The following is a 15425-nucleotide window of genomic DNA, read 5'->3' as shown; positions in this document are numbered from 1 at the left end:
ACATGCCGGCACTTTTTTTTAAATCTTATTTATATTTTCTGTTGACTTCTCGCTCGCTGATGTAAATATTTGTCAAACTGTATTTTTTATCCGTGGGGTTTGATGTGGTGGTTTCAGCATCTGATTCATTAGTTGCTACGGTAACCATGAGGTACTTCTTCTCCTTTTTTGCTCTTCTTCTCCTTTTTTTGTACCAGCAGGGGGCGTAGATCCATCAGTGAAACGTTATGACATCATCGTCCTCGTGTAAATACGGGGAGCAGTAAAATGACGGTCAATGTTGCCTCCATGTTTGTGATGTCATCGCTGCAGCTAAAAATAAAAGATGGAATGGAAGGGGGAGGGGGGGTCTGCGATTGGTTAATTGATTTATTAATTATTGATCTGTGCTGTGTTCTCTGCTCTGTGATCTGCATGTTGGTGGGAAAATAACGACGTATAAAACAAAACTCTGTTTCAGTCTGTCTTCAAAAGAGAAAACTTTATTGACAAAACCGACCGTTGTCATGTTTTTATTTTACTGATTCACATCATTCTTTAAAAACAGTTTGAGAACAGTCAGCAGTATTATTATTCTTCAACCCGCTGCACTCACACATCGTGAGTAGATCTCACCACCAGGGGGCGCTCAATCAAAACAATAACAAAAAGATGACGTCGAGGCGGGCGGGGAATCATGGGAGTGATTCTCTCTGCTACCTTCCCCACCTCCATCCCCGATGAAAACGACCTCTGAGGTGACTGTAGTCATGACGACCGGGTGAAACCGACCTGAGGAAGAGAATCTGTTTACAGATGAGCTGATGTATCAGAGTTTAATCTACACGATGTTTTTATCACAGCAGCTCAAACAGCAGCTTTCAGGAGCAGCTCACGCTTCTTTATGTAACGATCTTTGACTTAACATCCGATGTTTCCATGGCAACGATAAACATGTCGTGTCTCTAGGACCAATAGAACCAGAACTTGTGATCCAAGTTCAGATTTGTAATCCGATTCCAGAACCGGGATCCGTTTTTGGAAGACACTTTGGATTCTCGGACTGCAGGAACTTTTTGAATAGTTCTAGGAACTGTTCGGACCCTCCCCCTTTATAACTGAATCCACACCACAGGAACTATGACCCATTTTAGTTCCTAGAACCCGGTTTAGAGGAACCTTTTGAGCTCCTGCTTCAGAGTCGGTACTCTCCCAGCACAAGAGGGACTTTGAGTGGCGTACTGTAAATGCTCTCTGAGTTAATCCAGTACCACAAACCACCATTTTTAAATCCCACTGTAACCGTGAGCAAATAACATTAAATAACAGTTGATAAAACTTCTTAAATCATTACAAAATGGTAAAAACACAGAAGACTACGACGTCCAGGCATTACTGAGCGTTTATGCGGTGGAGTACATTTAACTATTTGCTTTGGAAACAAAGTAAATGTGAGTTTTTCAGCCACTAAACTCTCTTGCCTCCATAAAATGTGTCTGTAGAGAAGGCAGCCATTACAAAGACCAGGATGTCCTCTACATCCGTGGTTCTCAACTGGTGGGTCTGGACCCAGAGGTGGGTCGCGGAGCCGTTTTCAGTCTGGAAAAAAACCTACCGTCATTAAACATGTTTGTTTTGTTCAGTTTCTTGCTTCTGTCACATGTTTTGAGGTCCAAACTGCACAATTTCTCAGTAAATAAATCTGATTGGTCGAAAAATATCACAAATTTGGGTGTGAGTTTTCCACTGAGGAGTTGGTGGTGGGTCCTGAGGCCAGACGAGTTGAGAACTGCTGCTCTACATGGAACAATAGGTCTCAGTTTGATGGCTTTAAAGGTTTTAAAAATACTCTTTGGAGAGTCACAGAGGACAAAGGTGAATTCAGGATCAACACTCCAACACAGTAGGTGGCGCTCATGCACCCGGAAGCTTCTGTCCACCCTCCAAAAAACGGAGAGAAGAAGAAGAGAAGCAGAACGTGAGTGAGAGCTAACAACAGCTAACCAGCCAGTTAGCAGCTGGCTAACCTTCAGCTAAGGCTAACGTGATGTCTACAGCCTCTAAGGTGGTTCTCGGTGTTTCTGTGGTTCTGACTCTGAGCACCGTGGCAGGTGTGCACCTCAAACAGACCTGGGACCGACAGGTGAGCAGAGCCGAGCCAAGCCGGACTAACGGGAGCGGGGCTAACAGTTAGCTGTGGAGGGAGGTCACAGGACGATAATGGACTTTCTATGGGGTTTCACAGACAAACAGAATATTCTTATAAATACATTAAAATAATAATAATATAAACGGCTGCTCAGTGTTTATAAAGCTAACGGCTGTTTAGTTTGCGCCGGTGTTACGGTGTAAAGAGTGACCGTGTTATCTGCTGACTTTCAGCCGAAAATGTGTCTGGTTGTCGTGGTTACAGCAGATAAAGTGTCCTAACAAATGACTCTTAGTTTTTGTCATAATTTTAATTAAGTTCATTATAACTGTTTTAATTAACTATTAAATAAAGTTTTTATCTGTTGTAACCACGACAACCACGCACGCATTTAGTGTGAAAGTCACCAGATAACACGGTCACTCTTGAAACCGTAACACCGGCTACACAAGATGATCATTGTTTATTACTATTGTTATTCAACAGTTTGTGTTATTATTTCATGCTTTGGAAATGTTGTCCGTTACATTCATGCCAATAAAGCTTGCAAAGAGAATTAAAAGTTGAACAGGGTGGCTTCGGATCAGTGGTAGGATCGGTCAGGGGGTTCGATCCCCGGCTCCTGTAAGCACATGTCTGATGTGTCCGTGGTCAAAACACTTGCTGCTGCGGCGCGTAGCTGACGTGATTGACAGGCGGGCGCGGTGTAACGGGTTGTCAAGAGGCTTAAAACCCGCCTCAGCTCATTTTGACTGACAGTTAGGGTGAGACCGCCATCGATGGGACTCCAAAGGCGCCTGCAGTAACCGATGGGTGACGTCACTCAGGCTTCAGTGTCCGTGGTGGATTTATCGTCTTTCTCTGTGTTCTTGTGTCGTCCAGCGTCTCCACGAGGGCGTGGTCAGAGATCTGGAGCGACTGGAGAGGAAGAAGGAGAACCTGCGGCTCCTGGAGGAGCAGAGGAGTCTGACCAGACAGCTCGAGGAGGAGAGACAACGCAGAGAGGCAGAGCTCTGCCCACAGGACCACTGACCCAGGTAAACCCTTCACACACCTGCTAAGTCAGGGGTTGACATTAAGTTAAATTTGCCACTGGCCCTCCGTGTCATTGGTTTTCACAGACCAGGGAGTCACCAATTTACTCTTGAACCATTCTGATGCAAAAGTCAATTACAACTTTTATTAAATTAATTGAGCTCTAATTATAAACATATTGTGTATTTTTCTTATATTTATGTGCTCATGTTTATTCACCATGCTGCTAACTGTAAGAGTCTACTTAATCTGATATTAATATGAGGCTGTGATAGATCTGGAATCTCTCCTTCTTTCTTCTCTGTGAGAAACTCTTCATCCTTACATCTTTACTTTAGGAGCTCTCTTAAGGGCTAACATGTTTTGTGAATAACTTTGATCTTTACCAGGATCTAGTCTTTAACTTTAACGTGTTCCAGCTCCTCCAGCTGTCTGTCGCTGTGGATCAAACTTTTCTCTGTTTTCGTCCTGCTGTCGCTCTCCACTCTTCTGGTGATTTGTTTTCTTTGAATTCTGATTTAAACTCGGCTTTTGTCGAGATCTGATGGTTTTAAAACTGTTTTACCAAACGTGTGTTTTATCAGAGAAAACCTGCGCTAAACTAATCTGCTTTCAACTGTGACACACATGCGCGAGTGCTTATGATACGTTGATGCTGTAGCAGTTATTAGCGCAATGTTTTTAAAATAATTATGACAAAACACCGGTATGACAGGAAAGCGCTGTGAAATTCAGAACGTGTTTCTGTCTATTTTTTTTTTTCAGGCAGTATTTGAACTGGGCCGAGCGGGTCAGCTGAACGTGCAATCAGCTGGCCCGGACTCTGTCAATCATTCATCCGGGCCAGTTCTAATGTCGAGCCCTGTAAGTGCTCACACACTTTTCTGTTTCTGAGGCAGAGATGACGGACAGGTGTCTGCTCTAGTCACCTGATGAGTCACCTGAATCCGTCTTCCTTAAAAGTATTCTTTCTGTCTTTTCGAGAGCACCTGAAGGGACAGTTTGTTTACCTGCATGTACGTTTACCTGTCCAGGTGTGTTTGTGAGGCTCGGTGATGGACAGCAGCAGTGAACCTCTGGGTGGAGGCGAGGATGAGGCGGCGTGCACGTCGGCCTCAGAGGGTCTGGAGGAGGGCGAGGTGGAGGGGGAGACCCTGCTGATCGTGGAGTCGGAGGATCAGGGCTCGGTCGACCTGTCACATGACCAGAGCGGAGACTCTCTGACCAGCGACGTGGGCGAGGAGGCGGAGGGAGGCTGGGCCGGCGAGGACATGAGCTTCTACTGCGACCGCTGCCACAAGTGGGTCCCTGCAGGTGAGTCAACCAATCACACGGCTCCGTTCTCCATCAGGTGTGTCTTTTCAGAAAGGCGCTGTTTACGTAACCGGCGCTCTTTTGAAATATGTGACCCTCCTCCTCTCTCTCTTCCTCTTCCTCCTCTCTCTCTTCCTCTTCCTCCTCTCTCTCTTCCTCTTCCTCCTCTCTCTCTTCTTCTTCCTCTTCCTCCTCCTCCTCTCTCTCTTCCTCTTCCACCTCCTCTTCTCTCTCTTCCTCCTCTTCTTCCTCTTCCTCCTCTCTCTCTTCTTCTTCCTCTTCCTCCTCTTCCTCTTCCTCCTCTCTCTCTCTTCTTCCTCCTCTTCCTCTTCCTCCTCTCTCTCTTCTTCCTCCTCTCTCTCTTCTTCTTCCTCCTCTTCTTCTCTCTCTTCCTCTTCTTCTTCCTCTTCCTCCTCTTCTTCTCTCTCTTCCTCTTCTTCTTCCTCTTCCTCCTCTTCTTCTTCCTCCTCCTCTTCCTCTTCCTCCTCTCTCTCTTCTTCTTCCTCCTCCTCCTCTTCCTCTTCCTCCTCTCTCTCTTCTTCTTCCTCCTCCTCTTCCTCTTCCTCCTCTCTCTCTTCTTCTTCCTCTTCCTCCTCTTCTTCTCTCTCTTCCTCTTCCTCCTCCTCCTCCTCCTCTTATTCCTTCTTCTCCTCTTCCTCATCTTCTTCTTACTCCTCTTCCTCATCTTCTTCTTCCTCCTCTTCCTCATCTCTCTCTTCCTCCTCCTCTTCCTCTTCCTCCTCCTCTTCCTGTTTCTTCAGCTCAGCTCCGTGGGGAGCAGCCCAGCTACCTGAAAGGAGATAACTTCTTTAAGTTCACCTGCTGCGACTGCTCTGAGGACGCCAAGGAGATCTTTGAGAGGATGAGACTCACCTGGCAGCAGGTAAAATAAACAACAACACTTCTCTCTGATTCAAACAGAGAGGTCAGTAAAGGACACCTGTGTATTTGTTACCTGTCTGCAGGTGGTGATGTTGGCCATGTATAACCTGTCTCTGGAGGGGACCGGTCGTCAAGGTTACTTCAGGTGGAAGGAGGACATCTGTGCTTTCATTGGCCGACACTGGAACTTCCTGCTGGGAACGAGGTCTCTTTATACTTTTAATAATAAAGTGGTCCTGATCCTAACAGGTCTTCAGACTGAGACCTGGTCCTGATCCTAACAGGTCTTCAGACTGAGACCTGGTCCTGATCCTAACAGGTCTTCAGACTGAGACCTGGTACTGATCCTAACAGGTCTTCAGACTGAGACCTGGTACTGATCCTAACAGGTCTTCAGACTGGGACCTGGTACTGATCCTAGCTAACAGGTCTTCAGACTGGGACCTGGTACTGATCCTAACAGGTCATCAGACTGAGACCTGGTACTGATCCTAACAGGTCATCAGACTGGGATCTGGTACTGATCCTAACAGGTCATCAGACTGAGACCTGGTACTGATCCTAACAGGTCATCAAACTGAGACCTGGTACTGATCCTAACAGGTCATCAAACTGAGACCTGGTACTGATCCTAACAGGTCTTCAGACTGGGACCTGGTACTGATCCTAACAGGTCTTCAGACTGAGACCTGGTCCTGATCCTAACAGGTCATCAGACTGAGACCTGGTCCTGATCCTAGCTAACAGGTCATCAGACTGAGACCTGGTTCTGATCCTAGCTAACAGGTCTTCAAACTGAGACCTGGTCCTGATCCTAACAGGTCATCAGACTGAGACCTGGTCCTGATCCTAGCTAACAGGTCTTCAGACTGAGACCTGGTCCTGATCCTAGCTAACAGGTCATCAGACTGAGACCTGGTACTGATCCTAGCTAACAGGTCATCAGACTGAGACCTGGTCCTGATCCTAACAGGTCATCAGACTGAGACCTGGTCCTGATCCTAGCTAACAGGTCATCAGACTGAGACCTGGTCCTGATCCTAGCTAACAGGTCATCAGACTGAGACCTGGTCCTGATCCTAACAGGTCATCAGACTGAGACCTGGTCCTGATCCTAGCTAACAGGTCTTCAGACTGAGACCTGGTCCTGATCCTAGCTAACAGGTCTTCAGACTGAGACCTGGTACTGATCCTAGCTAACAGGTCATCAGACTGAGACCTGGTCCTGATCCTAACAGGTCATCAGACTGAGACCTGGTCCTGATCCTAGCTAACAGGTCATCAGACTGAGACCTGGTCCTGATCCTAGCTAACAGGTCATCAGACTGAGACCTGGTCCTGATCCTAGCTAACAGGTCTTCAGACTGAGACCTGGTCCTGATCTAACTGGGATCTCTTTCTGTACTCAGGAAGAAGACGTCGACGTGGTGGAGCACGGTCGCCGGCTGTCTCTCCGTCGGTAGTCCCACCTTCTTCCGCTCCGGCGCTCAGGAGTTTGGGGAGCCCGGCTGGTGGAAGCTGGTCCAGAACAGACCGCCAACCCTGAGACCCGATGTGGACAAATCCACCACCAAGGCTAAAGGTGTGAACACCCCCTGCATCCATCAGGTGTTCTCCTACAGGTAACAGCAAGCTGATGTTTTCTTCTTCTTCTCCTGCAGTGACCAAACCGTCCGTGGACCCGATCATCACCGTGGAGGGTCTGAGGAAACGCGGCGCGAGGAACCCGGTGGAGAGCGCCATACAGCTGAAGGAGAAACGCTCTCGCACGCAGGAGGCCAAAGACATCCGTCGGGCTCAGAAGGAGGCGGTCGGAGGATACACCGACCGCAGCGCCTCCTCCACGCCCGTCAAACTGGGCGGCGCTCGCGGCGGGGGTGCTGGACGGCGTCCGGACCTGGTCCTGGAGAAAGGGGAAGTCATAGATTTCTCCTCGCTCAGCTCGTCAGACCGCACGCCGCTCACCAGCCCGTCTCCGTCGCCTTCACCTGACTTCTCCGCCCCGGGGACGCCAGCCTCTCACTCGGCCACGCCCAGCCTTTTGTCAGAGGCTGACCTCATCCCGGACGCCATGCCGCCGCAGGCCCTGTTCCACGGTGAGACACGCCCACACATTTTTTTTTTTTACATTCTTTTTATTGATTTTCAAAGACAAGACAATAACAGCTCAGTGCACTTTAGCAAAATATTTGCATAGTTGGTCCAGTAGTCACATTCAGCAGCTCCCAGTATACATGTGATTAACAGTGATGTTGTACCATAGCAAGATAATCATTCAGGGATCATTATGATAAGTTGCACTTAACGTTTAGAAGATTCAAGGGCTTCTCCCATTTCCTTTTAAAGAGATGAGTCTTTCCACCAATACAGTATTTTAACTTTTCTAACGTCACAACATCAGATTTCCACAAGTGAACAGTAGGGGATTCATCCCCAACCCATTTTGTCATTATAGCCTTCCTAGCCAACATTAAAAGAAATTGGATTATGTCCTTATGTTCCTTCAAAATGTTCGGTAGACTTCCTAGGAGGCATAGAAGTGGGCCAGGAGGCAGTTGTTGTCCTGTCACCGTGCCTATTTCTCCACATACTGCCTTCCAAAATAATTGAATTTTTTCACACTCCCAAAGACAATTCATTCTAGTTCCAGTATTAGCTTTGCATTTGGAACAAATTGGGGAAGCTCCTGTTGTGAACTTACTATAAACATATGGAGATATATAAACATTATGCAAGATATTGTACTGCATCTCCTTATATCTATTACAGATTGAAATCTTGGAGGGTAACATCAGAATTTCTTCCCATGTATCTTTATCTATAGCCACCTTCAGCAGCGCCGACCATGATGTTCTTAAGGAAGCAAGTTTATCCAAATCCAAACTCTGTAGCTCAGAGTAAAACCTTGATACAAAATGTTCATTTTTTTGTATGATCCAAGAAAAATCTTTCCAGCATATGCGAATCACTAAAGAAATTGAGGGTATTTGCCTTCTTCAATACATAGTGCCTGACTTGTAGATATTTGTAAAAGTCCTTGGTAGGTATATTGTACTGATCTCTCAGAGAGTCAAACATTGCCTTTAAGCTTCTCCACATCCTTATGATATTGGTTATTAACAAGTTGTCCTTAACTAGAATTGGTAATTCATTCAGTCGTTTGTCTAATAAATTTACAGGGGAAAAAGGTTTACACATTATGGCCTCTATTTCAAGCCAAGGCAACCCAGTGTTTCCAACCACCCATGAAGAAATAATCCTGGCATGTATTGACATAACATAATTTTCTACTTTAGGTAGACCCCACCCACCTTTTTCTTTAGGGAGTTGTAACTTCTCAAATTTTATTTTGGGTTTCCTTCCTGCCCAAATGAAGTCTGATATTGCTTTATTAATATCTCTAATATCTTCTGTCCTTAAAATTACAAAAAGCATAGATACAGGATAAATTATCTTAGGGAGAATAGTCATCTTAATGAGATTGATCCTACCAAGAAAGGATATGGGCAGATTCCTCCATCTCATCATATTTTCTTTCAAGTGCTGAGTCAACAGATTAATGTTTTCACTATACAGTCGATTGAGTTTTGGCGTGACTTTTATTCCCAGATAACTGAAACCATCAGGGGCCCAGCGAAATGGTCTAACAAAATCAGGTTCAACACGCCTATCGCTCACCAGGGGTATTATCTCAGATTTGTTAAAATTAACTTTGTATCCAGATATTAGTCCAAATTCTTTAACACATTCTATGACAGCAGGTACTGACACACTCAAGTCTGTTAAGGTCAACAGGACATCATCTGCATACAACATAATTTTGTTTTGCTTTGTACCGATCATTGTTCCTTTAATTATATTATTATATATTATATATTTAATTATTATTTTGTCGAATAGCTATTGCTAACGGCTCTATAGCCAGGGCAAACAGGAGCGGGGACAGAGGACTGCCTTGGGCTGTACCTCTTGACAACTTGAAAGGTGCTGAAATAAGACCGTTTGTCAGGACAGAAGCTGTGGGCTTCTTGTACAGAAGTTTCACCCAGCCTAGAAAGTTAGTTTGAAAGCCAAATCTCTTCAAAATGTCAAACATGTATTCCCATTCAACCCGATCAAAGGCTTCTTCAGCAGCCATCGATATAATTGCTCCAGGGATTTGGCAATGATTGAGATAATGAATGATGTTAAATAAGCGTCTTGTGACATGACATTCGATCCTTTATAAAACCGGTCTGATCTGCACCCACGATATGAGTCATTACCCGTTCTAACCTGCGAGCCAATACTTTAGATAATATTTTTATGTCCACTCGAAGTAGACTGATTGTTCGGTATGAGGAGCAGAGTTCTGGGTTTTTCTTTTTCTTTAATATAAGTGTTATATTGGCCAAATACATTGATTCTGGGAGTTTTGAGTCCTCAATAGATGTATTGAAAACTCTAAGTAATAATTTATTGATCTTACCTTTTAGTGTTTTAAAAAACTCAACCGGAAATCCGTCCGCCCCGGGCGACTTCCCGGATTGGAGTGAGGATATGGCTGTATTGATTTCTAATAAGGAGATGGGGCCTTCCAAAAGATTAGCCTGATCTTCTGATAGTTGCGGGATTGTCAGACTGTTTAAGAAGAACCCTTCCTTGAGCTTATTCACATTGCTTTCAGAACTATATAACTTTTCATAGAACCTTTTAAATGCATCATTAATCCGAAGGTTATTTGTTTGTCGTTGACTATTTTCGTCCTGTATAGCTGAGATAAAGTTCTTTATTGGGGCATTCTTTGCTAGGCGTGCTAGTAGGCGGTTTGGTTTGTTGCCAAATTCAAAGAGTCTTTGTTTGGCAAAGAGAATGTCCTTTTCTGCTTTTCTTGTTATCAGATTCTGCAACGTTATCCTGGTTGCCTTTAGTTCAGTTAAGACCTCATCTAATTTAGTTCTATAGTAGTTTTCTTCAAGCTTTTTAATTTTATTTTCGATCTTAGTTTGTTCGGCAACCCGCTCTTTTTTCTTCCGGCTTGAATATGAAATAATCATACCTCTCATATAGGCTTTAAATGCCTCCCACAGAATTCTTGGGTCTGCCCCATCTTTATCGTTAAACTCTAAAAATAAGTCTGTTTGTTCTTCCAAAAATGTAATAAAGTTGCTATCCATGAATAATAAAGTATCCACTTTCCAAGAAAATGAGCGTTCAATAGGTCTTAGAGGTTGCATTAACATAGTGACAGGTGCATGGTCTGAGAGAGCGATGTGACCTATATCTGAGTGTTCTATTAAATGAGATAAACATCTGGACACAAATATATAGTCAATACGTGACGCTGAAGAATGGGGAAGAGATTGAAACGTGTAGCCTTTTGACAAAGGATTGAAATGCCTCCACACATCTAGAAGATCAAATTCCTTAATCATGTTCAGGACTGCCCGTGCATTACTGGGCTGACTGTTTTGAGGTGGAAGTCTATCCAATGACGGAGATAAACTACAATTAAAATCTCCTCCTATTATCATATTTGGACAGTCCATTTCAGCCAGCTGACTAAATAACAGAGCAAAGAAAGCTTCATCTTGAGCATTAGGGGCATAAATATTTCCTAGAAAAACATCTTCTCCAAATAATACCCCTTTAACTAAAACAATTCTTCCTTCTGTATCTTGGAATGAAGCTGTAGCAGTAAATGGCAGATTTTTGTGTAGTAATATAATCACACCCCTCTTATTTGTTGAATAAGATGAAAAGTGAACCTGACCAACCCACTCCCTAAGATATTTTTTGTGTTCCTCATCGGTTAGATGCGTTTCCTGTAGAAATGCTACCTGAATCTTTTCTTTTTTAAGCGAGTTCAGGACAGATTTCCTCTTAACAACATTATTAGAGCCCCGGATATTCCATGTACATATCTTGATACTCATTTATAACTGGTAAACATATATGTATGTTGTGTTCCAACAATAACTGCTTCATATGATCCTAACCAATCTATGACTTTAAATCGTGTGCGAGCTTCAAAAGAGAACAGAGATGGTTCCAAGCAAAAACTGAAACTAACGCTAAGAATCCTGAACAGTCCAGTTCCAAAAGGGAACTGGGAAAAAACAAAAGAAAAAACAAACAGAAGTCTAAACTTGTCATACTCAAGCATTGCAAAAGTATAGCTGGGGGGGATGGTGACAAGGAGGAAAGGTAACCCAAACTATCCTCCCCATCTGGGTTGTAGTAATGTGGTGCCAGTAAATCTGCAACTAAAGTTACCACAATAAAACAAGAAATATCAATAATGAAAACATCTAACAAAAAGATGCTTTCCTCAAGGATTTGCATTCACAGCGTAAACTTACCATGGCACGACTGACTCACTATTGTGTACTGATGTTAAGGGAGACTCGTCCACTAGGTGTCCGTAGAAGCCAAATAGTAAGATCTAACCCTGGTCGGTCAATGTCACACAGCTAGAATAACCTTATCAACATACTCGTATGTGATGATGCACGTACCCTTACCGAGCTCATCATGGAGCTGGCAGTTCTTTAATATAGTCATTAATTTCTTCCATGCAGGAGAGTGACACCATCTTCCCATTGATGTTGGTTATTTTAATCACGGCAGGATACACAAATGAGTATCTTATACCAGCCTCATGTAGCCTCCTCCGGGCGCTTGCTGACTCCTTCCTCCTTTTCACTACCTCAGCGGAGAAGTCCTGGAAGAAAGATACGTCCTGGCCTTCCACTTTAATCCTGCCCTTGTTCCTTGCCGCATACAAGATTCTCTGCTTGTCGGTGTAGTTGTGTAGCCTCACCAAAACAGCTCTCGGACCATCTTTGCCGCCAAGCCTCAGCAGAGGACCGGTGCGGTGGGCTCTCTCGATCCGGATTCGCTCTCCTAATATGCCCAGAATTTCTGGGATCCATTTTTCAAAGAAGCCCACCGACTCCTTTCCCTCCATGCCTTCCTTAAGTCCAACAATTCTCACAGTCTGCCGTCGGCTTTGGTTCTCCATGCTTTCAATACGATCCGTTGCTCTTCTCAGTGCAGTCTCCAGAGTATCCACTCGCAGTGTGTCCTCCAGGTCCGAAACCCGTTGCTCAACAGCGCCGATCCTCTCAAATAAGGTGTCAAATTTCTGAGAGAGCTCGTTAACCGGTTTGAGTATAGCAGCTAACTTACTGTCCAGCATTGTGGCTATATTGGTGGTAACTCGATCCACTATCAAGTCATCTCGTTGCACGTTCATCTCCTCTCCGTCAGTCAAGTTAGCCTCTCGTGCTGCATCATCGGAGTCGCCGTGCTCGTTATCTTGACTAGCAACAGGCATAGCATTAGCAGTTGGCTTTCCTCTTCTGCGAGTTTCTTTCCTTTTAGCCGACCCACGCGACGTGAAAAAGTTCTCCACAGACATTATCAATACCGTCGTCACTTTGGAAATCAGTTGACTGGCAAAAAATACTGTAAAATATTGATTAAGAATCAACTCGTTGGGGAGACGACAAATCTACGTCCTCTCGCCTCCGTGCATCACGTGACCCCCCCCACACGTTTTTTTAAAGAATTAAAATTTTAACGGTCAGACGAGAGTTTTTAAAAAATGTCTTCTTCGACCTCCAGATGACGAGGAGATGGAGGCGGACGGAATGATCGACCCGGGGATGGAGTACCTTCCACCTCCCTCCGCCCACCTCGCCGCGCGCAAGAAGCTCCGCCCAGCGCCGCCTCACATTAAACGTGAAGCGGACAGCGAGGACGATGAACGGCGTGGACGTGAGGACGACTTCGAGGAGCCGGCGGGGCGTGGCGAGGGTCCGTCTCTCTCTGCGGCGGGTGTCGGTGCCGGGGGGGCGGAGAGAAGGAGAATAACTCACAATGAGAAATCGGACGGAGTGGGCGGAGTTTCGCAGACGCCTCGCTTCACCTCGCTCAGTCTGTACGAGGAGAGGATGCTGCTGCGGCGGCTGGACGCCTGCCCGCTCGCCCTCGCCGTCACCCCGCAGGCCAAACGCCTCCACAGGAAGCTGCTGGTCCGCCAGGCCAAGAGGCAGAGAGGGCTCCCCTTGCTGGACGTCGACCGAGCTGTCAGCGCCACCCTCAGCCTGGTGGGCGGGATCTACGGCGCTCAGGAGGCGGGGCTTCTCACAAGGGGGGGAATCATGGGAAAGTACTGCACCAACAGTCAGGAGCTGCGGATTCTCGACCGCTTCCAGGTAAGTTTGTATAAACATCAGACCGTCGTGGACACGGCGAGTGAGTGAGTGTGTTTGTACATGTTTGTGTGCAGACCAAGTTGGCGAGCAGACGTGGCGTGCAGCAGAACTCGCTGACCTTCTGGAATCGTCTGATGGGCGCTGAAGGAAGTTTGGACCAGAGCATTAAGAGTCCGTACACCTCGCGCATCCTCAAACCCTTCATCAGGTAACGAGTTCCACCGGGTACAGAACAGGGGCGGATCAGTAAGGGGGGGTCTGGGGGGTCTGGGGAGGGGGTCTGGTCTGCAGAGAGACCACAGTGAGTCTGATCGTGTCCCGTCGTGTGTGTGCGCTCCTCAGGAGGGATTATGAGAGTCGTCCGCCCAAGATGAGGTTGCTGTCAGAGATCAGAGCTCGCCCTCACAGGAACGACCCTGATTGGCTCCCTGAAGCCAACGCCCCCATCGACTACTGCTACGTGCGGCCCAACCACATCCCCTCCGTCAACGCCATGTGTCACAACGGCTTCTGGCCAGGTACGTCAACGTCTCCTACTCACCATCACTGTGAGTCTCTATAAACCCGACAGTAACTTAACTCCTCCCCCTGACCCCCCCCCCCCCCCCCCCTACAGGTGTGGACCTGTCAGAGTGCCTGCAGTACCCGGACTTCAGCGTGGTGGCGCTCTATAAGAAAGTGGTGATTGGTTTTGGTTTCATGGTGCCTGACGTGAAGTACAACGAGGCGTACATCTCCTTCCTGCTGGTCCACCCCGAGTGGAGGAGGGCCGGCGTCGGGACCTTCATGATCTACCATCTGATCCAGGTGAGGGGTCAGAGGTCAAAAACCGTTGATGCCTTTAGGGGCACGGTAGGGATTGCGTCCTAACTTTCATCTCCTGCTGTGTTTTCAGACGTGTATGGGAAAAGACGTGACCCTGCACGTGTCGGCCAGTAACCCCGCCATGCTGCTCTACCAGAAGTTTGGCTTCAAGGCGGAGGAGTACATCCTGGACTTTTACGATAAATATTATCCAGTGGACAGCGCAGAGTGCAGACACGCCTTCTTCCTCAGACTCAGACGATGAGTCCACCAGGTTAGGACCCTCGGGACCGGCTGGAGGTCCCCCCCCCCCCCGCTGAAGCCTGATCAGTCCAGATACTGAACCAGCAGTCTCAACTGTGTGATGTCATCATGATTATTTAACTGCTCCTCGATCTGGCATCGTCTTATTGGATGACCTGAAGCAGCCAATGAGAGCGAGCAGACCGGATGCTGCGTCACAGCTCACAAACATGACAGTGAACATAAACACAACCGAGCCCCGATCCGAGGGGAAATACTGAAGAAGAGGAGCAGCTTGTGTTACTATGGCAACAACACAAGAGTCTTTATAATGTCTCACCACGTCCATCGTCCTCCATGTTTGTTTCTCTCCTGAAGTCGTGTTTGATCTCGTGTCTAGTTTGCGTTCAGAGGATTATAAAGTTGGAACATTTGTTGAATCTGTACTTTTGTTCAGTTTAACAGTAAATCTGTTTTTCTTTGACCTTTATTTGGTTTTGGACGTTTTCATTGTAGAAACTCAGCGAGTGTTTGAACACCGAGTCTTAACTTCCTGCTGAGGCCGAGTTATGGTCATCAAATCATAACGCGCCAAACTCACGGGGATGATAGATATACCTACGAGGAACCTACAGTTAGAAGGTCATAACTGCGCACGCTCCCTGGGCCGAGATTTGCAAAGAAACACATCCGACCGTATTTAATGTACAGTACATTTTCTGGGGGCGGGGCTTAGCTCACAGCGAGTGTTCGTGTGGTAGAGACGAGTCCCCCGCTGAGTGTTTATGAAAATGTACCTGCTTCTCTTCATGTTGTGA

General features: G+C 46.2%; 3 protein-coding genes across 4 annotated transcripts in view; all 3 read left to right on the top strand.

Annotated features, from left to right (window-relative positions):
* LOC132993511 (actin-binding protein WASF3-like) overlaps positions 1-494 on the top strand; it is a 24821-nt gene extending 24327 nt beyond the window's left edge. For both annotated transcript variants that reach the window (XM_061063400.1, XM_061063394.1), the window contains exon 11: positions 1-494. This exon is cut by the window's left edge and continues 1754 nt beyond it. The gene's annotated coding sequence lies outside the window, so the exon portion shown is untranslated.
* A 1426-nt stretch (positions 495-1920) lies between these two features.
* Positions 1921-3160, top strand: LOC132993496 (protein PET117 homolog, mitochondrial). The gene is made up of 2 exons (XM_061063369.1): positions 1921-2122; positions 3011-3160. Exons 1-2 carry the CDS (start codon positions 2027-2029, stop codon positions 3158-3160), a joined length of 246 nt encoding a protein of 81 aa, XP_060919352.1. The 5' UTR covers positions 1921-2026.
* A 1058-nt stretch (positions 3161-4218) lies between these two features.
* On the top strand, positions 4219-15097 carry kat14 (lysine acetyltransferase 14). Its single transcript, XM_061063262.1, has 10 exons — positions 4219-4477; positions 5239-5360; positions 5443-5564; positions 6769-6941; positions 7021-7455; positions 12968-13560; positions 13635-13768; positions 13903-14078; positions 14177-14367; positions 14456-15097. Exons 1-10 carry the CDS (start codon positions 4219-4221, stop codon positions 14627-14629), a joined length of 2379 nt encoding a protein of 792 aa, XP_060919245.1. The 3' UTR covers positions 14630-15097.
* Positions 15098-15425: the final 328 nt, after the last annotated feature.

This window comes from Labrus mixtus, chromosome 2, assembly GCF_963584025.1.
Source record: "Labrus mixtus chromosome 2, fLabMix1.1, whole genome shotgun sequence".
Lineage (NCBI taxonomy): Eukaryota > Metazoa > Chordata > Actinopteri > Labriformes > Labridae > Labrus > Labrus mixtus.
The sequence above is the reverse complement of the archived record's forward strand: the minus strand, read 5'-3'. Positions and strand labels throughout refer to the sequence as shown.